Source organism: Lipotes vexillifer, unplaced genomic scaffold, assembly GCF_000442215.2.
Source record: "Lipotes vexillifer unplaced genomic scaffold, Lipotes_vexillifer_v1.1 scaffold690, whole genome shotgun sequence".
In the NCBI taxonomy this organism is placed as follows: domain Eukaryota; kingdom Metazoa; phylum Chordata; class Mammalia; order Artiodactyla; family Lipotidae; genus Lipotes; species Lipotes vexillifer.
The window spans coordinates 2,565,450-2,592,583 of NW_006798376.1; the positions used below are offsets into that span (position 1 = coordinate 2,565,450).

A 27,134-nucleotide genomic window follows, 5' to 3' on the forward strand; every position below is an offset into this window, starting at 1 on the left:
GGAAAGAGATAATCAGGTATAGGAGATTATGTGTCTTTTTTTATACTAAAAAGATAATGGGAAACTCCTTTCTTTTCCCCAAAACACAGGCTAAAATGAAAAAAATAGAGATTTGTCAACAAAGGAGCTCAAAAATCAGACCAGATGTTCACAGGCTAATATTCCCATAACATCGCACAGAAAAACCTGAACGAACTTTTTGGCCAACACAATATCTTTGTAACAGAACACTTATTCTAGGCAAGGTCCTGGCGTTCTCATCCCATCATATATTCTTCTTCAATTAGGGGTTAGATGCTGGGGTCAAGCAGAGCAGGGTCCTTCCTCGCCAAATATCTGCAGTCAGTAATTTACACAAAGCTGACGAGTTTCCTGGAGTACATGGACTGGGTTCCTGGACACCCCCAACTCTGATCCCATCACTCACTGCATTTCAAAGTTACAAAGACAACTCTAATGGATTAGGGTTGTCTCTGACTTAGGAAAGTAGAAATTCCTTGAAAGGAAATTAAGAGGGAAGTCTGGACCACAGAAAAGGACTCATTCCCTGTCCTCATTCAGATTCCTATACCATTAAGAAGGTGCTTAATAATTTTATATCTCTGAAAACAAGAGATATAAACACAACACAGTTTATCATATTTCCAAGTTAATCAAAAATTATATATGGCAAAAATTATTATATATTAATTTGCCCTTCCTTATCCAACTAATTGTAACTTTATGAAGTCATCACATCAGTAGTATTTGACACAAAGCTAATGGTCATTTAAAATTTTTCTTAGGGAGGATTGGAGAATTCTTTCTATCCAAGCATGTCAGTATGTGGCATCCATGATGACACTTTCCTCTGAAGATTTGAATCAGCTATTCTGAACACTGAATGAATGATGATACTCAATGAATTAAGATGAAGCTTTCAATGACATAAATTCTCACCTCTCCAGGTAGATATCCTTTGTTCTTCTCTTGTTCAAAAAGGTAAGAAGCATAGCCCACATTGTCGCTATTTACAAGATGATTGCTATTGTTCATGCTGACTGGGTGGATGGCAAACCAGCTGTAAAAGAACAGGAAGCCCTAAGTTAATGAAGAGAACCAGACAGCTGGGGTGAAAAATGATGACTGGGAGCTTAAGTTTTCTCCAGCTGTAAAAAAAAAAAAAAAAAAAAAAATTCTTTTAATGATAGGCATTATATCAAAACATTTAGGTTCTTTCATTGTTAATGAAACTTAAATTACTAATAATATACTCAAGAAGTCTGACCACTTACTTAAATTAAAAATATTTCATCCTTGTCACCTTCATCATAAGCTTTTAACATGAGCCAATACTGGTTAGTTACCAGGTGATATACCTAAAGAATTGTATCGACATAGACTTTATCCTTCAAGACAGGTACACACATAATAATTATTCAAATCAATCCTATCCAATTCAGTAGACATTTACTGAGAGTCAGCTGTGTGCCGAGCGCTGAATAAATTGCAATTTACTCTAGAATCTTGCAGAAGACAAAGATGTAAACAAATGGCTTTGATACAGCGTGACAAATGTTATAAATAAGGAGGCATAAAGTGTTTGAGGACCACAGATGACTAGCAATTAATTCTTAAACACATTCCAGAGAGAAAGAACAGCAGAGTAAATGCACAGGGGTGTGAAAGAGGATGTTATGCATAATTCAGTATATCCTCATGCATAGTAATACCTTGCTTACGTGTAGAGCTATAGAGTTCACAAGTTAATTTCACATCTGTTATCTCATTTGAATTTCACAACAACCCTGAAAAACAGGCTGGTATTACCTGCACCCCACAAGGTGTCTCGGAGAAGCAATATGGAAGCCCACTTGTCATAGAGGACCAAGGCTAAAGTTTGGGTCTTGTGACACCTTGTTCAGTGGCCTTTGTAGGATCAAACCTCGACACAGGTGAAAAAGGTGTTTACAGGATAGAAGGCTGTAAAGCAGATTAGCAAAAATACTCAAGAAAAGAGAGATGCCGATCAATAAATTTTCAAGCTAATTTAGGATTTTAAAAAATCTTTTGTTGGGCTTCCCTGGCGGCGCAGTGGTTGGGGGTCCGCCTGCCGATGCGGGGGACGCGGGTTCGTGCCCCGGTCTGGGAGGATCCCGCGTGCCGCGGAGCGGCTGGGCCCGTGAGCCAAGGCCGCTGGGCCTGAGCGTCCGGAGTCTGTGCTCCGCGGCGGGAGAGGCCACAGCAGTGAGAGGTCCGCATACAGCAAAAAAAAAAAAAAAAATCTTTTGTTGATTTTTCTTCGCTGAAAGCTTTTAAAACATTTCTACCTAAGTAATATGGTACACAAAACTGAACACTGACTTAATGACTAGGGATGTTTTGGGGCTTCAAGTCATCATTCAGTATTCAGTTCTCATTACCCAACAGATGTATATGTAGGTCAGAGGTGGCCAGCACAACACCCACGGGGGCTGGGTAGGCAACATAGGAGTTAAGCTGGTTGGTACAATAGGGACTATGAATTGCAGAGGCACTTGCATAGTCTAAGGACCACCGCCTCTACTGGGCTGAGGCCAAATGCTGCCTGATGGGAGCATAAGCCGGTGCTGCCAGATCTTCCACAAATCCATGGTTTTGGGAAAATGTAACGATTTAAAAATTCTATTTAAAGAATTAAATGGCATGGAAACCAAGGAGAAGAATGGTTACAAGTTAAGAGACTTAAGACACAAAGCCAACAAATGTAGTTTGTGGACTGTGTTTGGATTCTGACTCAAAGCAACTGGAAAAAGACTGTTGATACAATCAGGGAAAACTGAACACAGACTAGGTTTTAGATCATATTAAGAAATTATTTTTAATTTTGTTGATTGTGATAATGGACTGAAGCTATATTTGTCTAAGCTTTTATCTGGTAGAGATACACACTGAAATATTCATGAGTAAAATGATATCTGGTATTTTTGCTTTTAAATACTCTAGCAAAACAAACAGACAAAAAGGAAAGGAGGGATGAAACAGAATGGCAGAGGATTGCTAATTATTGAAGCTGGATAATTGCTGCATGGAGATTCATTAGACTAATCACTCTAAACTGGCACATATTTGAAATTTTCCATAATTGTTTTCTGTTATGCTGACATCCATTGAAAAATTTTTCCTTCCAATTTTATTGAGATAACTGACATACAGCACTGTGTAAGTTTAAGGTGTACAGTGTGATTTGACTTATGTACAACATGAAATGATTATCACAATACGTTTAGTGAACATTCATCATCTCATACAGATACAAAATTAAAGAAAAAAATTTTTGTGATAAGAACTCTTAAGACTTACTCAAGAGCTTTCATATATAATATACAGCAGTACTGATTATATTTTTCATGTTGTACATTATATCTCTAGTACTTATAAGTGGAAGTTTGTAGTACTTTTTGACTGCCTTCATCCATTTCAATTTTTTTTTTTTAATAGTGTTAAACCAACTCACCAGTCTATAGGCTGCATTCAGCCCCCAAGGTGTGTATCTGCCACTGTGCAAAGGTACAGAAGTTTGGATTGAAGGCAGTTCTAAGGTCATTCCCTAGAAGTTACTTGCAAGGTTTCTATATGTTTTAAAACCCTTATATTCATTTCTTTTTTGTGGTTTTTCTCTTTCTCCTAAGACTCAAGTGCCAAGGGATATTCTAGTCAACTAGTATTTTCCAGTCAGTTGAAATCTGCTTTTTTGTAGTTTTATTCCATTTAGTTTGGAAGGAAAATGAGGTGGTGGCCATGACAGTTCCAAGGCTCTCCAACCAAAATATTTCCAACATGGTCACACTGAGGTCAGCCAGATGCAACCTCTCCAGTGCAATCAAAGGAAACCCACAGAACAATTCTATCAATGTTAGACTATCATTTAGTACTTACCGGGTGAAAAACTTTATATATAGGTTCTCATTTTATTCTCACAAGAACCCTTTGAGTCAGATGGCAGGACTATGAATCCTGGTTTGTCAGACCATAAGCCCATGTTCTTACCTGCTATGGGATGTGGGCTCTGTCCCTTCTGTTCATTCAGTCACTCGTTCAATATACATTTAGTTAACTCTGACTCTGTGCCAGACACTGGGGACACAGAGATGCACGAAGCATCATCTCACCCTTGAAAAATGTTTCACAGATGATGTGACATTTGAGCTGGGTCTTAAAAGATGAGTAAGTCAAGAGGCAGGGGACATGGGGATATATGTATACATATGGCTGTTTCACTTAGCTGTACAACAGAAGCTAACACAGCATTGTGAAGCAATTATACTCCAATAAAGATTAAAAAAAAAAAAAAAAAAAAAACGATGAGTAGGAACTTGGCAAGGGGATGACTGGAGAAAAGACATTCGTAGCAAAGGTATGGAGACGGGAAGGAATGCAGTGTGTTCAGATACTGGATAGTCAGCATGACCAGAGCAGAATGGATGAGGGCAAGGAGAGATGGAGGTTGCTCCATTCATTCAATCAATAAGAATGTATTAGTAACCAAGTGTGTGGTTGGCCTTATGTTAAACCCCAAGGAACATGGAGAGGAGTCAGGTGTGTTCTCTACCATCAAGGAACCACAATAATATCTGCGCGAAAGCAAATGCTAAGAATTTTGGTCTATAATTAGACTATAGGCTTGAATTCTTATTTATTTATTTTCATTAATTTTAGGCCATAGAAAATTAATTGAATTTTTTCTTTACAAAACTGAAAAAAAAATGTATTCAAAAAAGTTATTTGCATTTCAGAATAAGAAGATACTGTTTTTCCTTCTCTGCCCTTTAAAATATATGCTATAAAAATATCAGGCTTGTCACAGCAACCAAAGTACTTTGGTAAGAGACGAATATTTATAAAGATAGGCAGAAAAGTGGTCATTTTAATTTAAGAATGCTTACTTACAGTTTATTTTATCTGGTCAAAAAGTATTCATCAAAGCAAAGTTCAAAAGAGAGGAAGAAAGGTTTAGGTAGTTTCAAAAGAAGTTAGAATATAGACATAAAAGGATGACTATGTCTTTGATAATAAACTTTTTAAAATAATGATTATGTCACAGCTAGGGCAGGGCTCTACTTGAGTCAGCATGATGCAATCAAGGTGCTGAGGAAAGTCAAGAGATTTGAGATCTTATCATTATAAGGAGCAAAGTTAGCTAAAATTTCTAGATCCCTGTTTCCTAAGACTGAAAAATAGATTTCAACTATGCTTTGTGAATCAATAAACAGCGAATTAATACAGAATAGTATAATTATTCTCTCCTATGTAACTGGGACATTTTCTAGTGTCTCTTTCAATTCAGACATTGTGTACTTCCTATTCTGAAGCAGAAAAGCCAAACGCAGAATTGAGCTTCTTAAATATTCTAAAACAGTAACAACCCGTCCCAGGTTCCATTCTCTCAGAGCTGAGCCGCCCAGTTCATATGGAGGTCATGCTCTGCACAAAGGTGACTGGCAAAGGGGTAAGTGGAGGCTGAAATCCAGCCCCCTCTCAGCTCCCCGAGCAAGGCACCTTAGTCAGCCCGGAGAAGGGAGCGCCTTTGTGTGCTGTGCACCAAGTCCTATGTGCTAGGTGTGGCCACCTCCAACCTAAGTGCCCACCAATAGGGGAAGAGAATACTGTACCTCCATTCAAAGGTAGTGTTCATGAAGATGTGTAATAACATGGGAGCCCTTTGGACAGATACAACAGAAGATGCTGTCGTGGATTCAATAGTGTCCCCCCCAAAATTCACATCTACCAGAACCTCAGAATGGGACCTTATTTAGACATAGTCTCTAGAGTGTAAACGAGGTAAAGATCAAGTGAAATGATACTGGCTTAGGTTGGGTCTAAAATCCAGCGACTAGTATCCTCATAACAAGTGGAAAGGGACAGAGAGACACCCAGAGATAGAGATGTAGGAGATGTGAAAATGAAGACAGAGATCGGAGTGATGTATCTACAAGCCAAGGATTGCTGGCAGCCACCAGAAGCTAAGAGGAAGGCATGGAACTGATATGCCCTCAGAGCACCCAGAAGGGACCAAGCCTGCCAACACCCTGATTTCAGACTTCTGGCCTCTCGACCTGTGAGAGAATAAATTTCTGCTGTTTTAAGCCAGCCACTCTGTAGTGCTTTGTTATGGAAACCCTAAGAAACTAATATAGAGGCCATATGTCTTAGTGGCTAAGAGCTCTGGAATCAGACACAAGTTACTTAACCTATTTGAAACTCAGTATTCGTATCTGTAACATAATGATAATAGTATTATCTACCTCACGGCACTTGACAATTAAAGGAACAAAAACATCTGAAGTGCTTAGCACAAAGACTGGTTTGTGCTAGGAATGAAATAAATCATCACTATGATGATGCTGATACTGATTTTGATACTGCTGCAGCTGGTGGTGATGATGACTATAAGGGAAAAAGATATCCAAAGCCCTGTGTATATGTGTGTTTCATAAGGTAAACACAAAATTAAAATATATGATGTGTGTGCATGTGTGTATTCAACACACGTATATTCACCCCATATAGTATGAGCTTTAAATAATTAAGTGAGGAAACGCTGCCCTCTTGTGGCAGAGACTTGAGGGCTTACAAAACACCAACGTGTCTTCTCCTTCCCAGTCCGTCTAGCAGGGTTGGGCATATGAATCTGACCAATAACATATGTGAAGAATGACCACCCAATTTTGATTAGACTTTGCATGAGTGGGAAATGTGCACATTAAAATCTTTAATGTGTTGAGCCACCGGAATTTCATGGTCTATTGCATCCCCCGGCATTAATGAACACCTCTTAACACTGAATTAACACACCACTTTTTCACCTGCCTTGCCATCCTCCTGGCCTCACCCCACTACAGACTATTGGGGAAAGGAAAGCAAAGGGTGTCTCATCGTGTTATACTGTAAGGGTTATTAGGCCCGGAATTTTACCCAAAGAGCAACCTGAATTTGAAACAAGCAGAAGCAATGACTCCAGACCAGACTACTCAGATTAAAGGACAATGGGCTGTAGCCAGAGGACCCCTTCTAAAGTTACAGGTAAACTTGGTGGCCAGCATCCTGGAGAATCTTTCTACCATCTCTGCTCAAGAGAAGAGATGTCCATTCTCAACTACTCATTTTGTGATCTTCAAAAGTCCTGGATGAAAAAAAAAAAAAAAAAAAACCCTCTCAATAATGTTACTGGAGAGATATCTGGTTTGGGTGGATTCCATTAAGTTCATTATGTTACTGCAATCAAAATTCTTGCATCCCAAATAGTATGATTAAGCAATCAACAAAAGTAAAACAAGAAGTAGCCAATAAGAAGAGTTTTTTTAATTCAGCCTAACTACCCAGGAACTGAAGAAATTGAGAGGAAAACAAGAATGATTTGGCTTTTTTGGGTCTATTACTTAACAACATTTGTAAAGCATGTTAATACCAAAATTGGCAAGAGCACAGGAAACAATGCTCCGTTCATGCTGGGGTAGAAGCAGTGAAATCAGCAAGTTTCCCAGAGGAACATGTGGCAAATTATGAGAAAAGCTGTAATAATTAATATTCCTCTATTGGCTCAGCAACCCCACTTCTAGGAATTTAGCTTAGGGAAATCATTGGCAATATATACAGGATATCTGTTCACGAATGCTTATCACAGTGTACTTTATGATAGAAAAAGGCTATAAAGTGAAATGTCAGATGATTGGTGATTTGTTCGGTACATTATCATACATATAATGGAACACTATACAACAATTTAAAAATGGTGATTTAAAAAATACTGCATTTTTTATGGCTGAGTAACATTCCCCTGCATATATGTGCCACATCTTCTTTATCCATTCATCTGCTGATGGACACTTAGGTTGCTTCCATGTCCTGGCTATTGTAAATAGAGCTGCAATGAACATTGTGGTACATGACTCTTTGAATTATAGTTTTCTGAGGGTATATGCACAGCAGTGGGATTGCTGTGTCGTATGGTAGTTCTATTTTTAGTTTTTTAAGGAACCTCCATACCGTTCCCCATAGTGGCTGTATCAATTCACATTCCCACCAACAGTGCAAGAGGGTTCCCTTTTCTCCACAGCCTCTCCAGTATTTACTGTTTGTAGATTTTTTGATGATGGCCCTTCTGACCAGTGTGAGGTGATACCTCATTGTAGATTTGATTTGCATTTCCCTAATGATTAATGATGTTGAGCATTCTTTCATGTGTTTGTTGGCAACCTGTATATCTTCTTTGGAGAAATGTCTATACTCAGCCATAAAAAGAAATGAAATTGAGTTATTTGTAGTGAGGTGGATGGACCTAGAGTCTGTCATACAGAATGAAGTAGGTCAGAAAGAGAAAAATAAATACTGCATGCTAACACATATAAATGGAATCTAAAAAAAATTGTTCTGAAGAACCTAGGGGCGGGACAGAAATAAAGACACAGACATAGAGAATGGACTTGAGGACACGGGGAGGGGGAAGGGTAAGCTGGGACGAAGTGAGTGAGTGGTATGGACTTATATACACTACCAAATGTAAAATAGCTAGCTAGTGGGAAGCAGCTGCATAGCACAGGGAGATCAACTCGGTGCTTTGTGACCACCTAGAGGGGTGGGATAGGGAGGGAGACACAAGATGGAAGAGATATGGGGATATATGTATATGTATAGCTGATTCACTTTTTTATAAAGCAGAAACTAACACACCATTGTAAAGCAATTATACTCCAATAAAGATGTAAAAAAATAATAATAAAATAAAAATAAAAAACATTACGTAGCACTGAAAGATATTCATAAGGTAATTCTAAATGAAAAAGTTGCCAAATTGTATATACAATAAAGTGTCATTTTCAAAAAATAAAGAAAAATAAACATGATTAGGTAAAGGTCTGAAAGGCTATATAACAAAATATTAGAAGTTATTGAGGCCCAGGATTACCAGATGATTTTAAATTTTTATTTTTGTTCACCTTAGAAATTTTAGGAAATACATGAAGAAAAGGAAGATTTTTTAAAAACCACTGTACAGGGCTTCCCTGGTGGTGCAGTGGTTGAGAGTCCGCCTGCCGATGCAGGGGACACGGGTTCGTGCCCCGGTCCGGGAAGATCTCACATGCCGCGGAGCGGCTGGGCCCGTGAGCCATGGCTGCTGGGCCTGCGCGTCCTGAGCCTGTGCTCCGCAACGGGAGAGGCCACAACAGTGAGAGGCCCGCGTACCGCCCAAAAAAAAAAAAAAAAAAAAACCACTGTACAACACCAAGAGTGAACTCTAATGTAAATTATGGACTCTGGGTGAAAATGACCTGTCAGCGTAGGTTCATGAATGGTAACAAATGTACCACTCTGGTGGGAGGTGTTAATAATGAGGGAGGCTGTGCGTGTTTGGGGGCAGGTGTATATGCGAAATCTCTGTACTTTAATTTTGCTGTGAATCTAAAACTGCTCTAAAGAATAATGTCTATTAAAAAACAACTTTGCCAGCCCTGGCATAGTGTCACTTCTCTCATCTTTTATTGATCAAAGTGGTCCCGGGGCTGGCCAAGTTTCAAGGGCTGGAAAAATCTCCACTCTTGAAGGGGACTGGCAAGGTCACTTTGTATAGAATACATAAGATAAGAGCTATTGTTGCCACCATCTTTGGAAACTATAATTTTCCATTTAAAGATTTTTTTTAGTCTATCAATCCCAGAAAGAATAAAAAGCACTGAAAAAGTGAGATAAATAGCAAAGTGAAGAGATATAGACAAGTCCAGATACATAATAATCATAATTCATAAAAATAAACTAAATTCACTCATTAAAAGATGAAGATTATCAAAGTAAAAAACAAATAAATAAAGCTACATGATATTCCTAACAGACACCTCTAAAATGTAAGAACAAATAAAATTTGAAAGAAAATGATAGAAAAAATATACATGGCATATTCTAACCTACAGAGAGCTGAGTTAGCTATATTAACTAAAAATACATAGGTTTTTGAGACAAAAATATTATTATTAGGTATAAAGAGAATCACTACAGAAACAAATAAAAAAACACTTGAGATACATGGAGATAACACTGTTAATATTTTTTATAGTATTTTAAAGCTTCTAGTACCCATAGTATATGAAACTAAGAGAGCATCTACCTTGAAAGAATGACCTTTTAGTCATGTTTATTTCTTATCATACATTCCACATAGGAAAATAGGCAGAAGAAAATGTACCTGAATATTAACCATGGTTGACTTTGGAAAGTAAGTCCAATGTCTTCTGCCAGTTATGACAGCTGGCTTTTACAGCTTTGGTTTCTAAACTTGGGACAATTTAAATTAACAAGTATGATTAATCTCTGCTATCAGTCAACTCTCATCACCCTCATCATCAGAAAGCCCTTATTAAGCACCTTCACTTTACATGGGCATGGACTAGACACAGAACAAACACTCACTACATAACCAAGGCCTACACTTCACTGAAAAGGGAGAGCACAAATAAGCTGGTAGGAAAGTTGGAGCAAGAAGACAGCGTCAAGCTTCACAGCAACATAGAAGAGGCAGAATAGGAAAGAGAAATTCAGGATGTAGAAACAGAGCGGGGCTTCACAAACAAGAGCGAAGGCTAATGGAGAAGGTATTTATAGACATGATGATGAGGTGGAGAAAAGAGGTCAAGTATGACTGGTGAGGGCTTCCCTGGTGGCACAGTGGTTGAGAATCTGCCTGCCAATGCAGGGGACACAGGTTCGAGCCCTGGTCTGGGAAGATCCCACATGCCGCGGAGCAACTAGCTCTGTGAGCCACAACTACTGAGCCTGCGCGTCTGGAGCCTGTGCTCCGCAACAAGAGAGGCCGCGATAGTGAGAGGCCCGCGCACCGCGATGAGGAGTGGTCCCCACGTGCCGCAACTAGAGAAAGCCCTTGCATAGAAACGAAGACCCAACACAACCATAAATAAATAAATAAAATTAAATTAAAAAATACCCTGCCTCTATTTAAAAAAAAAAAAAAGAATGACTGGTGAGAGGCAGTCACTGAGGTTTCCACATTTGCTCTCGGCGTGGGGTTAAGTACACTGAGGAGAGAATGTAGGGGGGAGAATAGAGAGCCATAGAGGATAAACAGTTAGAAATTATAATTCAAGAAGTCATAGTCAGAAATCATAGAGAAGATTTACACACACACACCCCTCAAACTGAGTTCCATAAGTATCATTCGAATGAATTAATTTCATAAATCGGGTTTTTCTAAGTGTCTACATAAATTATTCAAATAGGTTGCACAAATCACTGCCGCTTGTTGTCTTCTGAAAATGTGCCTTGAAAGGATAACCCCTTTCTGTAAAAATAAAAGGATTTGCAATGTGTAAAACAGAAGACAATAGAGAAAACATTCAAAAATCTGCTCAGACTTTCCTTCCAGCTCTGAGGAGCAAGAGCCGTGCCATACTGACTCCTAAAGGGTTAATGAGGTGAGGAAAAAAAAAAAAACGGAGGGTCCATGCCACTCCTACAAACTTGAGAAAGGAAACTTGGCAGAGGGGAAGAGATAGGAGAAGGGAAGAGAAGTGAGACAGAGCCTGTCCGGCTGTACCACACTTGAGGAAATGAGTCAGTGTTCCCAGCTGCCACTCCCAGAGCCGCCATTCAGATTATCTGCCCACCCCTGTGATTCTTCTCTTGGTACAGATATTTGAAACCTGTTTTGTTTTCTCCCTTCATCGTTTCTTCGCTCCATAGCATCTTACTCCATCAGGATATCCCAGAACTCCACTCCACAGACTCCTTATTTGAGGTGCCTTCCAGAATCTCCCAAAGTGAATTTTGTGACTGCCACACAGCTTATATTTTAATACAGAACATCCCAAACATGTTCTCCACGTCTGGAGAAAAAAATCATTTACTGTTTTTGCATACAGTAGTATCAGTCAAAAAGAAATATTTTCCTTATAGACAGATCAGCTGAGGCAAATGTTGGCCTTACAACTGTAGAGGACTTGATGGATTATGGAATAGTTTCATGCACATAATTCTTTCATCCCTCAAGTCACTACTCTTCCTAACCCTTCAAGAGCCCCCCCCACGCCCCCCCCACTCCCAACCCCAGCTGAAAACACTTCAGTGATTTTCTATTCCCCTTTGTTTAAAGACCCAAATCTTTATCATGGCATCTAATCTCTACCTCTGAATTTAATTCACAACACCCTGCCCCACCGTCCTCGCACTCCAGCCACACAGACCTATCAGCACCTCAAACAGGCCACAGGACTTTTGCACATGTTTTCCCATCTGTGTTAAATGTTCTTTTTTACCCCCCATTTTGCCAGTTAATTCTTACCCTCCCTTTGGTTTTCAGTTCCATTGTCTCTTCCTCAGGGAAGCCTTTCCCAATCTCCCTGACCAGGTCAAGTCCCTTTAAGACAGCTCTTCATACCTTCCTTTCTTAGCAGTTAACCCAATTATAATTATACATGCATTTGTATGACTATATGATTACCTTCTGTCTCCACCAGTAGACTATAAGTTCTATAAGAACCACAACTAGGACACCAATTTTTTTCTCAGTGTATCTGTATAGTACTAGTTCAGTTCATGACACACATCTTCCACAATATTTAATAAATGAATGAATGCATAATAATCTCTATGTGGAGAGATGTTACATCTACATTTGAGAAATGTGGAAACTGAGTCTCAGAGATTTTAAAGGATTTGCTCAAGGAGCATAGACACGGGTATTTGACTCCTGACTTTAGGACTATCTACTGGAAATGCGCCTCAGCTGAAGTTTAAACTTCGACGATCTTCATGCTCTGCAAATCTGAGGTTCCGTGCTTCTAAACTCCTCATACCTTGGAATCCTGCCTAATAGCAGGTACCTACATATGGTGGCTGAGTTACTTAGCAGCCCAGATTTGACTTTATGTTTTGGATCATTTTTACTGTATTCAAAGAGTAATTATCCCTATGCAACAGGAGGCAATTGCAGGGGCAATTTCATCAAGGATAATATACAGCAGCTATAGAAACAACAGAAAGTTATTGCAGGCTGTTAAGCACAGCAGATGGAAAAGCATTGTTATAACCTTGACAGTTGACCCTGGGACTTCCAGATATGTTATATAGTTATATGCAAGGAAGCAAAGAGAATCTGGTCCCCAAAATAGCATTCTGAGTGTCCTCTTGGCATTCTTCAATGATTCAGAAACTAAATCAAAGTGAGAGAGTGGCATGGACATATATGCAGTACCAAATGTAAAATAGCTAGCTAGTGGGAAGCAGCCACATAGCACAGGGAGATCAGCTCGGTGCTTTGTGACCACCTAGACGGGTGGGATGGGGAGAGTGGGAGGGAGGGAGATGCAAGAGGGAAGAGATATTGGGATATATGTATATGTATAGCTGATTCACTTTGTTATACAGCAGAAACTAACACACCATTGTAAAGCAACTATACTCCGATAAAGATGTTAAAAAAATAAAAGAACGAATGTATGTATATGTACAACAGAATCACTTTGCTGTACACCTGAAACTAACACAACATTGTAAATCAACTATAATCCAATAAAATTAAAAATAAATTTTCAAATAAAATAAAATTTTAAAAAAGGAAATCATGAATGGTCTCAGTCATTCAGCCAAGAGTTAAGTAGAAATTATAAGGGAAAAGGCACTTTCTTCTCCTCACAAATTGGAAATTCTCTAACTAGTCATACATACATGTCCTTATCCTGTCTCCTAACCAAATTCCCCATTAAAGTGATCCAAAATCAAGAGCTAGGTTACCTTTCTAGATTCATCTCTCAGCCACTCCTTGACCTAAGCCCATAATCTGGCCTCACAATGCAGTTTTTTCATGGGTCCATGAGAAATTCCATGGCTCCTTCAGGTCCAGTTCAGTGTCATTTCCTTTTTGAAGCCTTTCACGATGCTCCCAGGTAGAGCTCAGTGCTACCACCTCCAAATTCCCACAGCATTTATTTATGCCCAGGTGACAGCACTGATGGCCATCTGATTATGTTATGATTACTTGTCTGTCTGTCTCTTGTCTCCTGCCCAGATCACCCCACTAGCCTATAAAACTAAGATAGGGACTATGCTTTATTCATAATAATATACCCCAAGCACACAGTTGCATGCCTGACATTTAGAAAGCCTATTGAGTTAAATGCTAGGTGGCAGCTAATCAGTAGATGAATTAACTGTAGACAAAGAATGAGTCCTATTATATCAACCCACATAAGAAAGGTTATTTTATCAGGGAACTTTTAGTGACCTCACTTTAACCCCAAAGAAGTAACACCAATGCTAAGAATTTCAAGCACTCTGAGATGCCAATAATGGCATTTTTAGAAGAAGTAGAATGTTATTCTACTACTTACCTTTTAGCTACAATTATTAAACTCTTTTTATGCCAGGCATAGAACTAGAGTTTTGTATGCACTATCTCATTTAATCTTCAAACAATCCCATGAGGTATCATTATTCCCATTTTCAAACAAAATACTTGAGGTGCAAGTAGATAAATTACTTTCCCCAGGCCACAGGGCTAGTAAGGGGCAGAGCTGGGGCTTGAATTCAAGTCCTAAAACCTATATCTAAAACCTAAATGCTAAAACCCAAACTCCTTACCACCATGCTGTTCTCTACCCAGTTATAGGACCAACCCTAGTATCTCAACTGTGGGTCAGTCTTCAGTGTTTTTCTTCACCTCGTATTACTTTCAATTTACTTAATTTTATTCACATAGAAACTTCTACTTAGGTATTTTATAATCCCCCGGAAGATTCCTACCACCTTTAAGAACAGTTATTATCAACATTTAAGGACTCGTTTTATCCCTCAATTTTAGAGTAAGAAAACTGAGACACAGCAGTTAAGTAACTTGACCAAAGTCACAGAGCCACTAAGAATGAGAGCCCAGAATGAACACAAGCCATTTGACTCTTGCACCTATGCGCTATCATCCGCTTCCTTAGGACATTTCTGTGTCAATCTGGAAGTCCATGGGTCAAGGTGTCTGAGACTGTTACCCATCCAGACAATTCCTGAGTCAGTTCAATCGCAGCAACCAAAATCACACATGAATGCAAATGCTTTCTTGTCAAAGAAAACAAAATTCATGTGTTTTCTTACGTATAAAATGGAGCTAAAATCTGTGCCAAGACGTAATTTTGCCTCATCTGCTTCCGTTAGGTGGTCTCGGTTCTGCTTTTATCACTAATTGGCATTGTCCTACATTAGACTTAATCCTTTCAGAAAAGCACAGGTAAATAACCTCAAACCCATAATCACTTGCTGGTTGGTCAGATTGTTTTCTCATTTCCAGGAGATCATTGTCTACCACCATATGAGACCTTGATACAGTAATAACCACCAGCATTTACTGAATCTACCTTATGTCAGACACTATGCTAAACTTCCTCACCCAGATCCTTCATTCACATAGTCCTTTTATTAGTCCTGTTTTACAGGTGAGGAACTAAGCCCTGGGATGCTGAGATCCTTGCCTGAGGGCCCACGGCTGGACCGCAGATATGATTCAACCACTCAGCTTATTCTCAGCCTCTGCTGTCACTGTTCTGGTCTCCTTTTCCCCCCCTGTAATTAAGGAAAACCATTCAAACAGAAAATTATTTTTTTAAAGTAGAGTACCTGATAAGACCCAGGTCGTCTCCGTTCAAATCTACCATTTTCAAGAGTACCATTTCCTTGTCTGTATTTGAAGAATACCTAGTCAGCAAAACAGAGGAACTTAGTGAGTTCTAGGTTAGAGCCTGGCCCCCATGTATGACCCCCTCAGCCAGAAGCTGACACAAAAACCAAACCCAAAATGACTCTCAGTAAGCAAGGCTCCCCGACACTCTGTAGTTCTACAAACGGCATCCAGGATCTCATTTCTCAGCTAAAGAAATGATTTGCAACTGTGAGCAAAGGGGCATTAGGTCAGCTAACTGGAGATGAAATATACATTTTTATGTAAAATACGCAATATTATATAGCACATAATATTTCTTAAAAAAAGGTTTTGTCTTTGAAATATCTACTCATATTAAATTTTAGTGAAATCTCTTAAAAATAGCAGGGAACGTGCAAAATCAAAAGCATTCCTGACCTACAATTTAAAGGGTTCTTTTATGTCCTTTCAAGGGAAATCAGATTATATTTTCTAAAAATCAACTCCTTTGAAATCTTTTAAAAAATATAGAGACAAATATGAAATGTCAAGTGGTCAAGTTGAACTGCGATATTATTTTGCTCTGCCATAGCAGCCAAGTACTTCTCTTCTGTCACAAACCTCGTTCATCACATAAAAAATTAAAAAATAATGGGCTTCCTTAGTTGTCCCATTCAATTATGCCAGTTTTATGTCTTGTTCTTCACACCAATTGCTTTATTCTTTTATCTCTTCTCTCATACTACATTCTCCTGAACTAAAATAATTTCTCCTGAATAATGTAATAAAAAGTTATTCATTAGTCGAACAAATATATGTTATGCATATTTTTATATTTTCCAGATGAGAAGCAGAGGACCCCTAAATTAAGATTTAAGTGGATCTCTAAAGGTTACACAACTAGGAAGTGATAAAGCTAAGATGAGACCACAGTTGTGCCTTCTTTGAAAGCCCGGAGTCCTTCACACATTCACATCTGACTCCCACAACCAGCAAAGGGGGAAGACGTGTGCATAGGCTTCTGCATTCTCTTTTCATTTCTGCTTGTCTTAGATTATCAGCATATTTTTAAATTATTTCAGCTTTAATACCCTTTCAGGATCTCACCATACCCATCAAGTTACAACCCTGTTCTTAGATTTTGTTGCTGGTTCCTAAAGGAAACACATGATTTTACCTGGATAATCGCACCCTCACCTTGCTCTCTCTGACTGTGGATTCCAAAGGTAAGAAGAAGGGCTTCGATTGATCTGTGCACCATCCACATTCCCTTTATTGATAAAGATTTTGCCTGGTTTCATATTTGCATGTGCTATCTCAATGCTCTATACGTTAAAAAAAAAAAGTTGTAAAGTTAGAAATCCTGGTGGGCATTAAGACTTAGTTGATATAAACAGAAGAACCCTGTGGAAAATTTCTTTTGTCTCCAACTTGTCCCTGCTATGGGATGAAAGCTGGAGAACCACAAAGCTGGTGTCATTCTGGGGGTAACAGACATGACCTTCAGGGTTGAGATGAGGAAAGGCTGTGTATAGGGAACGACCCGAGTGTCTCAGGACTGCCAAGTCAGGAACTGTCTGCTATTTCAGATGGCTAAAATGGGAGACTTGACCTTACAACTCTCCATCCCCCTGCTCACACCCTCTAAGGCAGAGTTTTTCAAACTTTTTGTAATTGATACATTTTTCATCATAACTTAACACACATCAAGATACGTATCCTAAAACAAAAGTTCACAATACAAACTATACCCTGTGTGTCACGCATTATGTTATTTTCCAATCTCTTTTGGTTCCTTTTTTAAAGCTTATCACAACCTATGACATTGATTTCATAAAGCCATTCACAGACTGTTATTTGCTCTTTGAAAAACATTGTTGTAAAGACATTTCTTCCTTTGCCAGATGGATCCCTGGATTTGGGGGTGGGGGATGGTGGTAATTTTATGAGAAAAGGTAGAGAGAAGCTAAACCTGAGAGACAAAGCAATGAAGAAAACATTAGCAAGGATTCTATGAGAGAAAATAATTACCTGGAAGACAGGATAGAGTAGTAAAAGCTACCCAAACCAGGAATGGGCGAAGAATTTGAGGGTATCAGTTCAGAGCCCCACGTCAGTCTAGAGCTGCAATAGAGGACTTGAGAAATGAGGGTGTGTGGTGTAAATTGGATCCCCTTCTATGCTCTTTGGGAAATACAAGGAAGGCCTGAAGTTATTTGTAATTACTTTGAGTTCCTTGGTGGATTTCTTTTCAAGTGACTTTGTGCAGAGAACTGACCGTGTGGGACCCTATAATTTATAAGGGTTAGATACAGAATGTTTTCTGTGCCTTTGGGTGATAATATGAGGCTTTACTGCCATAGAACCCTCTTCTCCCAATCCATCAGTGCCTCAGGACTAGCACCTCACAGCTCAGAACCAGAAGCTACAAGGGAGTCAAAAAGGAGAAAGGGAAGTAGGTGCTAAGACTGTGCTCAGACCGAGATCCTATAGGGACTCTCCGTATCATACCATACCACTCCTAAAACACTGTAAGCAATGCTAAAGAACATTGGGGTCCTCTGGGGTCCCTTGCCTACCTTCATGATGCCAGCAACCATGTACTCAAAAGTTCGATTGCTAAATCCTTCACTGGCAATCACAAATGTAGAGTACTGGAAATAACCTGCTGGACCCGAGTGTGTGTGAGTACCACTCAGGATAACGTTGTCTCTTCTGTACAGGGAGCCATATTTACTCCGCAGCCTGTTCAGGACCTTTAAGAAAGGGAAACAAAACAAAACGAAACTAAGAAGAGGAATAACATAGGAGCATACCCTGAGAAAAAAAAGCTCTGATGAGTCTAACCACTGAGCCACATCAGTGACATCCCTGTCAAGTGACCTTTCACTCTATGCTTGAGTTTATCATCTCAGTAACAGCAACATCAACAATAATTGCAGTCTCTAACATTTTATCGATTCTTGCTGTGTACAAGCACAATGCTAGGTATTACATACATCATGTCATTTAAAAATCTCTATACCACCACCAAGAGGTGGGTATTTCTAATCTTATCTTTTGCTGGAAACACTGACATGTACAGAAGTTAAATAATTTGCCCACAGATCTAATAAAGAGCAGAGTCAGAGTCTAGATCCAAGTCTAACTATAGAACCAGTATTCTCACCTGCTCATTTCCAGACACTGTTCTAAGCAGTAGGGAGATATGAGGTCCCTACCCTGGAGAAATTTTTATTCTAGTGAGGGAAAGACAAATAAATATGCAATATTATATTATACAGTGATAAACTCTATGAAGAAAAATATAGCTAGGTAAGGCAAAAGAACATGATAGGTGTTAGAGAGGAAAGATCTTCCCAAAGATGTTACCTTTCATCAGAGGCTTAACTGAAGAGAGCAAACTGGTCATGCGATACCAGGGGGGAAAGCATCTTGGGAGCAGTGCAAAGTCCTCTTTACTGCCTCACTTCCCAAAATGAAGAACTCAATATTCCCAGACACAGACACTTACACTTATTGGCCTGGGGAAGCCACCCACTGTGACCTGAGGACACCCCAGCAATCCTGTGGAGAGGCCCATGTGGAAAGGAACCATCTTGTCAGCACTAACTTGCTAGCCGTTTGGTGAACAACCATAGAAGGTGACCCTTCAGACTCAGGCAAGCTTCAAACAACCTCAGCCCCAGCCAACATCCAAGTTCAACCTCATAATAGAAAAGTAATGATATGTGACTGTGGTTCTAATATGTCAGGATCAGCCAACCCAGCCATTCTAGGATTCCTAACCCACAAAAATCCTGAGCACTAATACATGATTATTGTTGCATTAAGCCACTGAGTTTTCTGGATGACTTGCTGTACAGCAATAGATACCTAATCCAAAGAGACTCAGTAAATGTTCATTGAATTAATCAATGAACATCCAGATGAATAATTAATGTTTTTGGGTGGTATATACACATCAAGAAAACAAAAGAAAAAATTAGTGATGTTGCTGAGTAGCTTTTTTTTTTTTTTTTTTGGCTCAAATATCTCTTTTTTATTGAAGTATAGTTGACTTCAAAGGCTACGTTAGTGCTGAATACCTATATCTGATTATGCTTTAATCAGCTGTAATCTGAAGTTTGGTATTACTGTGATTTCTCTGTGAAAGATGTCTTGACTTCATGTCAAAAATTACTAAAATGTTCCAGCAAAAGTGTCAACCCCAGGTAACCTTCCTCAGTGTAAGATACTATCACCTAATACCAGGGACAATGGCGGAAACTCATTTATGGCAGAGCTGGCAAATACTACTTATCTCATGCACTCAGTCCTATTCATGGGTGGTTGCTATCCAAAGCAGTGTGTTGAGAAGGATTCTGAATCCAAATCTGAGCTTAGCAAAAAGAGAGTGCCTTCTGGTGGGGGAGGGGGAGGCGTGCAGCATCTTAGTTCCCCAACCAGGGATCGAACCCACACCCCCTACAGTGGAAGCGCAGAATCTTAACCACTAGATGGCCAGGGAAGTCCCAAAAGAGTGCCTTTTTTGATTAGCAGTGCTGTCCACCTTGAGTATGGTATAGGCAGTAGTATGTTGATAAACTGTTTCTCTGAAAGAAAAAAGAATAGCCCTCATTTGTATCATCTGTCAATTTCTGTGGCGCAAATACACTCACCATAGTGAATTTCAAGCCACCAAAAGTTTAACCACTAACTCACAAAGTTCCTAAATATTTAACAATCAGCTCTCATGAGCTGGTGCAAGCCAGTTCCAGCACACCAACGGTACATGAGGAAGCAGCAGCAACTGGTGTGCTATATACTGAAAATACACAAAGACATCCATTCAACCTCTTCTATTTTAGGTGAAGAGCTCCACCACCTTCATTCTAGGTCACGTGGTCATTGAATCAGGAAGGAGATCTTACAAACCATCTTCATGCCTCATTAACCTCTCCATGCCCCAAACACTGATTCCTAGGTTACCACATCCACATGAGCAACCATGTAATACCAGGCAAATGTGGAATGGAAATAAGATATAACTAAACCAACATTACCAGCCCACACTCTCCATCCCAATGTTCCTTCTGTTTGATCCTAACTCCAGCCCCAACTCTTCATCACTCTTACATACTCTTTCACACAGTAAATATTACTGCTTCATGAAAAAGAAATGTCTGTAGGGAGAAGGGGAAACAATCAATGAATGGACACCATGAAAGCTTAGCTAAAGTCAAAAGCTGACGTTCTTACAATTCTGTAATCAAGACAAAAAGGTCTTAGAAAAGAAGGAACTGCCAGTCAACTTTAGAGCCCCCTGTCCCACACATTTTTATTCCTAAAGAACTGTAACATTAGGATTTTTAGAATTCAGTGCATTTTTTCAGGTTTATGCAAGAATCAAGCTCTTGAAAACATAGAAATTATGAATCTTCAATTTTAAAACCAAAGAAGAAGACTACAAACAGCTTACAGAAATCTTATCCTAAACTACAGTCTCTGATATGAAGTCAGACATGTGGGACTTCTAGGGAAAAAGAAAAAAAAGTAAAAGCTCAGTCATGTAATAACAATGCCCGCCAATAGCCATTATAAGTAGCATGTTTCCCAGTTCATGAAAGGAGGGCTATTTTAACATAGAGCAAAGAAGTGACATTAATGTCTATCGCTCACTTCTTCGACTGCAGTTTCCATTCCATTTCCTGTTGCTGACACTCTTGGGAACATGACATAGAAGGAGCTAGAAAAGTCATTCTGCTTTCCTGCCCTGCCTCACTGCTCAGGGATCTTCTTTAATCTTTATTCCATGCTGGAAATTTCATCAATCTCAAAGCTGAGACAGAGAATCTGACTAAAACCAGGTGTTATGCAGGGAGATCAGCTCGGTGCTTTGTGACCACCTAGAGGGGTGGGATAGGGAGGGTGGGAGGGAGGGAGACACAACAGGGAAGAGATATGGGAACATATGTATAACTGATTCACTTTGTTATAAAGCAGAAACTAACACACCATTGTAAAGCAATTATACTCCAATAAAGATGTAAAAAAAAAAAAAACAAAACCAGGTGTTATAGTAAGTTTAATGGCACTAGTTTAGTTACATTTATTTTTCACACTTTCCCCTTGGATTAACTTGGGATAAGTAAGTGGGTTCATTTATAGGTCTTTCCTCTGGGTCTCAGATTGTAAGGGGAAGTAAAAATAGGAAGAGATGGTTAAATGGTGCCCAGTATTAACTTCATAGTGGTCTACAACCCAATACATTAACCTGCTATCCCCTCCACACTCCACCCCAAAGTGTCTGTTTTGACTCTATTTCTACTTAATGACCCCACCATTTCCCAAACAGAACCATTTTTTGATTCCTCAGAAAAACAGTATAGTGCTATGGTAATGAGCATGTGCTCTGGCAGGAAGATGTCAATGTTTGAATCCCACCTCGGACAGTTCCTAGCTGCACACAGTTGGACAAGTTACTTGGTCCTCTGCAACTCAGTTTCCCAGTCTGTCAAATGACATAATAATAGTACCTCCCTCATACAGTTGTTTGGAGGATTAAATGAATTAATATATATGAAGCACTTAGACCAATACCTGACTCGTCACAGGAACTATGTCAAGTGTTAGCTTTTATGCCAATTCATCCCCAAATCTCATTAGCATTTAATTTGACTTTTTACCACCATATAGTCTCACTGCTGTCCCATTGGTTTAAAACTTTTAGGCCAGCATTACACAGTACAGGGGAAATGGCCAGGCAAAGTTTAAATCCCTCCTGCAATGCTAGTTTCCCTTTCTATTTCTTTCAGCCTTTTAACACCTTGTAAAATTCCCCCATATTAAATCCCCTGTTTGAAATGCCTAGTCTGATTACTGTTTTCCCAACTGGACTCTTATCAATAGAGCCTTGATGTTAATTTAAGGAATCTGCCAATCTGTGTCTTCACCGCTAGCTCTAGTCTATTACAATCCACCTCAAACGTCACTGTCTGATTAATCATCCTGAAGCACAATTGTGTTTGCATCACTCCTCCACGCAAAAGTGTTCTAAGAATCCCCATCACCCACAGAATTAAAAACAACCTGGCATGCCAGGACCCTACAAATTATGACCAACACACCTTCCAGGTACATCTCCAATTACATGCCTACATGTGTCCTAACAGAACTAATCTGTCTCTTCAAATATATCTACATTTCTCCCTTGTGCCTCTCTGTGTCCATGTTGTCCCATCGATTTGATAGCTCTTCCTCCCCGTGTCAACCATTTAAAATTCTCCCCATTCAAGTGTCACTTCCACTTTGAATTTTCCTCTAGTTTCCATTTCCTGAATCCCTGTGTTGTACTTTTAAAGTACTGTATGTCCACAAGTTCTTCAATACCCCTGGCTTCAAGAGGTAAAGTATAACTTTCCCACCTGTGAGTGTGAACTAGACTTGGTGACTTGCTTCTAAGGATAGAACAGGGTGAAAGTGATGGTGTGCATCTTCTGAGCCTGGGTTATGAAAGGCACTGTGGTTTCTTCCCTCTTTTTTTTTTTAAATTAAAGTATAGTGGATGTACAATATTACATAAGTTACAGGCATACAATATGGTGATTCACAATTTTTAAAGGTTATGCTCCATGTATAGTTATTATAAAAGATTGGCTATATCCCGTGTTGTACAATATATCCTTGTAGCTTATTTTATACATAATAATTTATACCTCTTAATCCCCTAACCCTACATTACCCCTCCCCTCTTCCCTCTCCCCACTGGTAACCACTAATTTGTTCTCTATATCTGAGTCTGTTTCTTTTTTGTTATATTCACTAGTTTGTTCTATCTTTTAGATTCCACATACAAGTGATATCATACAGTATTTGTCTTTCTGACTTATCTCACTTAGCATAATACCTTCCAAGTCCATCCATGTTGTTACAAATGGCAAAATTTCATTCTTTTTTTATGGCTGAGTAGTATTCCACTGTATATATGTATATACACCACAGCTTCTTTATCCATTCATCTATTGATGGACACCTAGGTTGCTTCCGCATCTTGGCAGCTGTAAGTGATACTGCTATGAACATGGGGGTGCATATATCTTTTCATATTAGTGTTTTCATTTTTTTTGAGATATATACCCAGGAGTGGAATTTCTGGGTCATACGGTAGTTCTATTTTTAATTTTTTGAGACACCTCCATACTATTTTCCACAGTGGCTGCACCAATTTACATTCCAACCAATATGTACGTGGGTTCCCTCTTCACATCCTCGCCAGTGTTTGTTATTTGTGTTCTTCTTGATGATAGCCATTTTGACAGGTGTGAGGTAATATCACAGTGTAGTTTTGATTTGCATTTCCCTGATGATCAGTGATGTTGAGCATCTTTTCATGTGCATGTCGTCTTTGGCAAAATGTCTCTTCAGGTCCTCAGACCATATTTTAATCAGGTTGTTTGTGGTTTTTTGATGTTGAGTTGTATGAACTGTTTATATATTTTGGATATTCACATCTTATCGGTCATATCATTTGCAAATATTTCCACTGACAAAACGAAAAGACAACCTACTGAGTGGGTGAAAAATCCCTGCTCTTTCCTTTAAGTTACACACTATAAGGGAAGCCAGCTTCTCTGTCATGAGTGGGAGAACTGTCTGACAGTGGGGGAACTGTCAGTAGCCACATGAGTGAATCATCTTGGAAGTGGATCTTTTAGCCCTAGTCAAACCTTCAGATGACTGCAGCCTTTGCCAGCATCTTGACTGCAAGCTACCCTAAGTCATAACCACCTAGCTAAGCCAGTTCTGAATTCCTCACCAACAGAATTGTGAGATAAAACAACAAATATTAATTAAGTCCCTGTTTGGGGGGCTATTTATTACTCATGAATAGATAACTAATATATCACCGTCCTTTATTCCAGTAAATTATAGTTATTTGCGTATTTCTGGTACAGTCCTTCCTCCAATCCCCTAACTAGGTACTGAGCTCATAGGAACATGTGTTATGACTCACTTAGCTGTGTGCCCCTGAAGTGCCTAACAAAGTGTCTTGCAAAAAGCAGGTGATCAATGCTCTCCAAGATGACAGAATGACCTCACTTTTAAGAATGTAGGCTCTGGTATCAGGCATATATGTGTTCAGAACCCAGCTCTACCTTCTTCTAACTGTGTGAACTTGGGAAAGTTACTTAACCTTCTCTAAGACTCAGTCTCCTTACCTGCAAAATGAGGATAACAACAGGCCGACCTCACAGTTCTGTTGTCAGTGTAGGTGAGGGGAAAGTACTTAATCCTCTGCTCCTTAAGTTTCCATAGATGGGAGAGACTTACATTCTACTCCTCGTGAGGGGGTGACATTAGAGAAATGCTTTTAGGCCCTCTCATGATCCCTCTCCCTGGCCCCTTCACGTCGCAGGAGGAGAAAGTGTGTATTTGGTGAGGTTGATAGAACATGACACTGAATAATGGACATTTAATGGTCATTATTCTAAATGTTCCAGACTCTCCTCTTTCTCACATTTGTAAGTACGTGAGCAGATACTAAGAATACACTTTTTGTCTGTGACCTGATCCCTGCAGAAAATATAACCAGATCAGGGTCTAGAAATTGGCTGAGAGAGAGACACCTGGAAGTCCATGTGTCTATAACTATTTCTCTCTCCCTCCCCACTCCCTCTCTGCATCTTACAAGCTGCCTGTCCAGGACCTCCTATGCACCTTTCTGCTAAGCTCAACTTTCCCCACAGGTGGGTTACATGGTCAAAATTGGCAGAAAAAAATCATAGAAAAGCCTGCCATATTCTACAATACAGTTTAGAGTTTAAGAGTGCTAATGTATTCTTTTAAAATTTTATTATGGAAAAGTTCAAACATGTACAAAAATCATCAGAATAGTATAATGAAACCCCCATGTGCCTTTCACCCAACTTCAGCAATTTACGGCCAACCTCATTTCAGAGTTGCTTTTTAATTCTCTTTAATTCCTTGCATCTATTCTTAATTGTCTAAAAACTTGAGGGGAGGGTTAGTGATTAATTGGCACTCTCAGACTTCTAACAAGGAGGATTACAAGAGCGTGTATGTGAAAGTCACTGGGACATAATAAGCTTGCAAAAAAAGTAGCATTAATAATGACGGTGAGCCATCAGCAGAATGGAAAGCAAGTTCTGACCAAGATGACTTGGAGTGGAATGAGGCTCATTCTCCCCATTCGATCATCTGCTGGATTGTCAAGAGCTTATAACCTTGAGGGTAGTAGAAACTCACTGGATGTGAAACCAGGAGAGCTTAGTTACTGTCACGTTCACCCGCAGACTTTGCCTTTAAATCACGTCATCTCTTTCTCACCTCAATCACTTACCTCCAGCCTGAGTCGTTGGGACACCATGCCTATCTCAATGCTGACAAACACTACTCGACTGGACCCATCTGGTTCTGCCATGATGAACGCACGACTGTACAACCTCGTGAGGATGCCTTGTGCATTCTGGCCAGTTTTGCTGTAGCCCATCTAAAGAGGAAGAGAGAATCAGCGTCACTCCTTCTCACCCCGCTGTTATCAGAAACCAGGCACAACCATACAAGAATAGACTACTTAGGAAAGGCAAAGAAATACAATCCACATGACACTGTGGCTCCCAGTGAGACAGGATATGTGTTTTCCAGAGTAAAGCCAACATCACACAACAGGCTTTACTCTTCTGTGCAGAAAAAGGCAAAGTAGTTGTTGGGTTGGCAGTAGCTATTCACTGGCCTGTGAGCAAGGAGGGAGCTGGTGTGACTCAGGAATTCCATCACGATGCTGGAGACCTTTCATGGCTTTTCTGTTCTTTGAAACAGGACCGTTTCTCCAGCCTATCTAAGGTACTACAGAAGAAATCGTTCCCCAGCCACCATTCCACATTCCCGGGAATACCCTGAAGACTGGAGGCCCCTTCACTTTGGTTGTTTGACATGTGATTTTTTTTTTTTCCTGAAGAAAATGGTTTCCTTATGACTAGGTAATCCTTATTGAGGTGCCTCACCCTGGCTTTTATCATGTTGTCCCTCCCTCAGCCAAGTCAAATCAAATACACCTATCTTAAAGCCCCTCTCTCACCATGTCATAAAGCCCGCCCATAAAAGCTGCACCCAGGTTTTCAGCATGGTCCCTCTACTGCTTGCTTTACCTCTCATGTGAGTGGTCATTAAAGGTTTACATTCCAGAATCACCTTTCAGAACAGACAACAGGGAATAATTCCTAGAATCTAAAGATTATTTGGGAGGAGAGAGAAAAATCCCATCAGGCAACCTCCTGCTCTGGTTACCTAGCGAAGGGTGGCTAGAAATGTGTGTCTACCATCACAGCCCGGAAGTTGCATGCCAGCAGCCCATAGCCCCACCTGATCCAGAGAAGTGTTTTACTTGGCTAACACACTGTTGGCCCACATTAGATTTCCAGTTTTAACTAGAGTTGCTTCCATTTTCCAATGGAGAGACTTAAATCCTCAGATCTTCAATCCATAA

At 39.6% G+C, this 27,134-nt stretch overlaps 1 protein-coding gene across 1 annotated transcript in view; it reads right to left on the bottom strand.

Moving 5' to 3' along the window:
- ASAH2 (N-acylsphingosine amidohydrolase 2) overlaps positions 1-27,134 on the bottom strand; it is a 77,620-nt gene that overhangs the window by 46,621 nt on the left and 3,865 nt on the right. The window contains exons 3-7 of the mRNA XM_007470294.1: positions 25,989-26,138; positions 18,226-18,402; positions 16,844-16,971; positions 15,625-15,702; positions 940-1,060 (exon numbers count right to left, since the gene is read on the bottom strand). Of these exons, the coding sequence (XP_007470356.1) occupies positions 940-1,060; positions 15,625-15,702; positions 16,844-16,971; positions 18,226-18,402; positions 25,989-26,138 (654 nt within the window). The remainder of the gene's footprint in view (positions 1-939; positions 1,061-15,624; positions 15,703-16,843; positions 16,972-18,225; positions 18,403-25,988; positions 26,139-27,134) is intronic.